This window comes from Haliotis rubra, unplaced genomic scaffold, assembly GCF_003918875.1.
Source record: "Haliotis rubra isolate DU_JTF1 unplaced genomic scaffold, ASM391887v1 Scf25, whole genome shotgun sequence".
Lineage (NCBI taxonomy): Eukaryota > Metazoa > Mollusca > Gastropoda > Lepetellida > Haliotidae > Haliotis > Haliotis rubra.
Window position 1 is genome coordinate 1675096 of NW_025766558.1, and position 6284 is coordinate 1681379.

At 37.2% G+C, this 6284-nt stretch overlaps 1 protein-coding gene across 1 annotated transcript in view; it reads left to right on the forward strand.

The window, feature by feature from the left end:
* LOC124279406 (protein jagged-1-like) overlaps positions 1 to 6283 on the forward strand; it is a 91298-nt gene extending 85015 nt beyond the window's left edge. The window contains exons 21-23 of the mRNA XM_046715226.1: positions 324 to 455; positions 694 to 865; positions 1240 to 6283. Of these exons, the coding sequence (XP_046571182.1) occupies positions 324 to 455; positions 694 to 865; positions 1240 to 1667 (732 nt within the window). The 3' untranslated portion in view covers positions 1668 to 6283. The remainder of the gene's footprint in view (positions 1 to 323; positions 456 to 693; positions 866 to 1239) is intronic.
* Position 6284: the final 1 nt, after the last annotated feature.

Genomic DNA, 6284 nt, shown 5'->3' on the forward strand with positions numbered 1-6284 from the left:
TACATTTGAGTGTGGTAACACAAAAACGGACAATCATGAAGCGGAACGTACAACGTCAGCCAACAGAAAATGTGTAATGCAGTATTCCTATTAATTCCCTGAATCTTATTGGCAGTAGCGCTGTGGCTGTAGGGTCAGTCTTCAGGCCTAAAGCCTGAGTTCGACTGCCCACATGGTTCTGTTGTATGTAACCAATTCATTGTGTACTACGATTGCTGGAAAACTGCTGAAACAGATAAAATACTAGGTCACTCCATTGGTATCAACACGATGTAGAACATTCAGTGTTAGCTCAGTCAGTCATCTGGATGTGTCTGTTTTAGGGTGTGTCTGTTGAGACAATCTGCAACACTCTTCGTCAGCTTCCTGTGCTGAGGAAACTAGCCAATCACGACGCTCTGTTCATTATGTGCGGGATCAAGGAGGGTCAAGTTGACACAGTCGAGGTCACACTGGTAAGATATAGGCTCAGATCCATGTTACAGCAATACTTCCCGCTTGTACACTAGTATACTGTCTGTGGTAGGACCCAGATGTGTGATAAACAAAGATCAGTGGTAGGACTCTTGACGGGAAGATCTGTGGTAGGACCCAGATGTGTGATTAGACAAAGATCAGTGGTAGGACTCTTGATGGGAAGATCTGTGGTAGGACTGTAGAGGCCAATCAGTTCACTTTTCGCTTTTGTTTCAGTCAACAAATGTGGCCAGTGGCGAGATGGACCCCAGATTGATCCACACGGCCATTGACCGTGGTAGGACTCTTGCTGATCTGGATGTGGTCAGTCACAAGCAGAGCAACAGCAGCGCCCTCTCGGCGGTCAGGGAGATCCGAGTGGAGACAACCATTGTTGACAGAGGAACAAGTAATTACAGTTTTGTGTTATTGTGCCAGTCCAGAGATGAGGACTATTGATGGGTGTATCATTAAACTGAATCTGCCATTGCAAGTTACGTTGGGAAGTTACAGAATTGAGGCATTTCCTACACAAATGTTTCAAAGTGACAGTTGAGATGATGCCACTGGAATCAATAGTGATGGATCCAGTATACATTGTTTCCCTTGGCAATGCCAGGATTCGCTAATCTGGGGGTTTTTTAACTGACTGTATATCTATAAACAGTTTATGTATTACTGTTTGGTTATGTTGATGATTACTTTTTTGATGGTGTCAATGATTTTGTTGTTGTTCATGTTGTTGTTGATGCTGTTGTTGATGCTGTTTCTCTCTTCCTGCAGGACCCAGCTACTTGATTCCTTTGGTGTGTTCTATCATGGGCATCATTGGTGTCACCAGCATCATCATGCTCGTCATCTGGCATCATCGGCGGCAACGTGCTCGGCGAAAGCGACTGGAGAGTTACACGAACTACCAAAAGACTAATAATGAAAATGAGCAAAATATCCGAAGGTACCGGAATCCATTGTTTGGCACAGACAAGGGTGGTGGAACATCAAAAAACATCTCGGCAACAGAGTTGCGAGATATTGATTTAGAAAAATATGAAAAAAGTCCACGGAGGGATCCGACCCAGACTGATTCGTCGACAGACTTTAATGACTTCCGAGAAAACACCCCTCCTCCGAAAACCTCTCACAAGAAGGATATCAACATCGAGATCGACATCTCAAGGACTCTAGCCAGTGACAGAGAGGTGATAGTGTAGGTTTCCCCAGTCAGGATTCGGTGCATTTCATCGTCATAGTGTTCAACATTTCATGGTCCATTTTTCTCACGTTCATCACTCCACAGTATTCATGCTCATTTCATCGTAGACAAAGCCTAGAGCACTGTTTTGCCAAAGACGTTGGAGGATTCTAGATTTCAGTGTGCTTTGTGTTGGAATATGGTTCCGTGTTTTTACTTTCGTACTTCTAATTCAAATGTTCAATCAACATCAGAGAGACAGGGATCTCAACCATGATCATGTGACCACAGGACAACCAATCACAATATATTTATAGGTCACATGACATGAATCAGCCAATTATTACTGAGCACATCAGTGGATGTGTGTCTCCAGGCAGCAGACATTTGCTTCTACATTCATCATAATCTCCTTATATGGAATTATATCCTTATATGGAAGTTCAACGAGTGAGATGTTCTTGTGCCACCATATTTCTGATGTAAACAATAAGATATTAGGAAGGAATTCTTGGAACAAGTTGAACAGACGTCCTATCCTCAATACCTTGAAGATGTTAAAATGGCTTTTGAATGCCGGTGATTTGAAATGGCATTATTTGAAGATTGATAGAATCTTTTCTTGTTACTGTGAAATGTTAAGTACTTCATTTCTACTGAATTTAAGTTTATTTGCTTCAGCAACTTAACATCAGGAAGATGGAACAGATTTTTTGTAACGTTTTTGTGGGATAAAATGTTATGGTTTTCGAACAGTTTTTTAAACGAATGTTTTGTTTTGCGTTTGCACTGCATGAGAAAATTATAAATAACTGTTTCCAAGATATTGGTTGGTATGTGGAGTTATAAATGAAATAATTAAATGGTATGTATACTTATTTTCCCTATTTACCAGCAGATATTGACAATGTTATATGTTTAAATCAACCATCAGTATAGCATTACAGTTAGTATGGTATTTTCCAGAGAATGGGTGTTTGTCATTGTTGTTACTGTTGTTTTAGGAATAATATTTGATTTTTTTTTACCTTTTTAATATACAAGTTTATAATATTCATGAAATGAACCATAAAAACATTTTGGTTTATGAAATAATTCAGGTTTTGAATTTTAGCTAAAGATGTAAATTGTTAAGCCTGAAAGTTTTTGTAAGTTTTAATTATATATTTATTATTGTTCCATGTTCTGTTTAAGTGATGTATGTTAATTAAATACACATATTTTCTGTAATTGTGATGACCGGTAAAGCATTTCTGAGCTACATTGATATATTTATTTACAAGCGATATATGTATATACAGATACTTAGATGAGTGGTAAGGGCTTCATCTAACAGATTGAAAGTTGGGCCTTGGTATCTTGAAGACTAGATAAAGTCCATGATTCCAGAAGCTGTCTACTTCCTAAGGCAAGACTTAATTTGTTTTAAGGTTAACAGATTTTGTTTGTGAGACTGAAAAAATAATGCCTTTAAATTCTGCAAGGTTCTTTCATATAAAATATTTATGTTCCTTGCATTTTGTCTATTGCCACAGTGTTTTTTACCTTTACATAAGAAATCATTCTGAATTTCTTATATAATTATTTGTTTAAGGTTGGCAGTTCTGTAATAAAAAGCAAAGGCCTTAGGAAGTTATGATTCTGTAAATGTTGGTAAATGAATATAGTATTTTTATTAGCAAGCAAAAAATAACAAAAAATTATGAGAAACCATCTCATAATTTTCCAGACTTTCTAGATGAAACCCTTTATCACCAATATAGGAAGTACCGATCTATTTATTAAGTGTAAATTTTTATTGGAATGTATAATCAATTTGTACGAGGTATGTTCTCATTGTTTTCAACTGAAGCAGCCGAAGTGCTTCTTTCATCTGATTGGTTGAACATTCTTTTACATCAAATATGATTTGATGTGTCCCAGCTCTACTGAAACGTCTCCTTGACTCAACATGTTTTTATCTAAATGAAACTGTCAACTCTGTGGAGAGAAGTTTCGGCTTTCCAATGGCTGAAGGTTGGGTGTCAACATGGTGCCAACAATCAAACATAATGGCACATCCAGAACAGCTTGTGAGTTTAACATTGATCAATTTTGAAAAATTAAGAGCCAGCTTCTCTTACTTCATAAACATTGATATGTCCAAAACACAGAAACAGGTGCAGGTAAAGTATGGTGTAAAAGAAATAGAAAAATATTTGTTGATTGTAAAACTTGATTTTTATCCTGAATTGATAGACATGCTCTGAATGTTCAGTGTCTATGACAGATTTACTGACTCGGATCATGCATGTTATTGTGTCGAAATTGAATAGATTGATGCTCATGATGTCACTCACAGGATTGTCTGGTCCAGACCATGGTAAAGCTGGAATACTGCCAGTGTGGCCGGAGACACAAACTCAGTGAAACCACTCATTGCAGTTCTACCTGCCTGATTTGTTTCGAAAATTGATAAAATCCAACATATAATTGGTCTTGTGCAAACTACAGAGTTTAATGTTCACTATGAAAACATCAGTTGAGCAAGGGTAGTTTCATGTAGGGTTACAAGCAATGGTCAGTGACATCAGGCGCTATAAACTGACGTACACCTTTAAACTGCTGTTTATGGAATTGTTTTTTATATCACAAAATTGAGTTTGTATATATGTAAATACAAGTGTACATGTGCTGTTATTTATGGAGTGAGTGAATTAGATATCATCTGAAGTCATTTCCGTCAGTATTGTACAAACTGGGGTTCAGTACACTCTAATGTATTTGTCTTGTGTTGAGAATTCACAATCTGTGGTAAGCCATGCTGTTTCTTGTGGTTTCATAGTGAATCTCAAGGGTATGGTACTTGTGACCTGATTGTGATCCTAAAGGGTGGTGTCTTGGATCCTGTGTTGTATCAGCTGTGAATATACACACTAGCTGAATCAATATGCTTTCCTTACTAAACATGAACCCAGCATCTTCATGTAAGGCTTTCGTTTATCTTACACGGATAAAACAGTGAAATATTGGGCACAAAGAAATCTTGCAAAATAATGTTAACTGCACTGTGTACTTAAAAAACAACTTCCCATTTAAACAGAATTATGGAAATGGTTCAGAATATGAAAATTGTTAAAATGAATCTAAGTCACAGTTAGAGTTTTTTTTGTTATTTTGGGTAATTATGTCTCACTATTCGAGGTTGTTTCTCCTTTCTTTCAACAGAATTATTATAAGACAGTATTTTGAAAATATGAGGACCTCTGTAAGTTGAAGCAAGAATAATGTTGATGGCATCTCCGTATCACAGCCTAGAGATGTTGTTTTGTAGTGAAGTAGATACAGTTAAAAGTCAGATGGCAAACAGCAATAATGTCAGTTTGCAAACTAAACATATTTAAGATTTTTAAATATTAGGTCTGACTGAAACAGCCAACAAGTGAACTGCATCAGTTGTAACAATGTGTTTGCTGTACCCAGCGACTTCTTAATCCCTCCAAATATTGTGCTGACTCGTGACTTTCCACGACGTGTTGTCCGCAAGTTGCCATGATTAATGCTTCTTGTTCTAACTAACATTACATGTTGTGATGTGAACAACGTCTCGGAGCGGTCAACAGCGTCTCGCCAACAACAGCACAAACAACAGTAACAGCAGCAGCAGCAGCAGCAGCAGCTAATCCGTCGACCGAACAAAGGCAGCTACGTTCATGACCAAAGTTGTGAACCATTGTCCCATCATTCGATACCTAGTATCAAACCACAAATTGTGTTTTATCCATCATGAGAAACAAGGGGAGTTATAAACTTCATTCATATTTTGTATTTTTGATGATAGAAAAAATCTGGGCGAGATTTTTCATAAATGTCCAAATTACACCCACTTTGTCTTGTACTGCGATAACCAGGGATCCATGTTGACTGGCGCTCTGAATGCTGCACCGTAACATCGCGTGTCATGCTCGTCATCTCCAACATGTAATTGTAGCACGTGTCCCACAATGCAATGCTGATTGTCCAGACTGTCTCGACCTTGGCAGCATGTTGCTTTGAAATGTTGATGGCCTAGCCAAAATCTGCTTTATCTGTCTTGTGATGTACAGTGTAGGAGACACCATAACGATATTGATTGAGTCTTTCGTAACTTCTGTAAATTTGTTACTTGATGAATACTTACAAAGAATTGATTTCAAAATGGAAATATTATTTATTGTGTGAGATTAATTTTGACAATGGCAAATGTATGTATTGAAAGTAACAATCTTCAAATTGTCCTTAAAAATGTATACATGTAATACAGTAGGAATCAGTGTATGTGTTGGTAAAATTTCTTAAAGGAATGGATATAATGTTTATGATATCAGCATTGTATATATCTTGTAATAATTATGTTACAAGGAAACTGTAATTTGATTTTGAAGTCCATCTTGCTAGCTTCCATAGTGTCCCATGTCATATGTCTTGTGATTGGCAGTTAATGTTTCATGTTAAGTTATTCTGTTGTCCTCATCAGCGATGTTGAAGCGAGCGTGTATCAATGTGTGTGTGTACTTAATGCCTCATCAGGTTAGTTACATTTTGGTGATATAATTTCAACAGAGAGTTGAAACTGCACGTCTTCATCAAAATGAAACAATAAAAATGTGAAGATTAT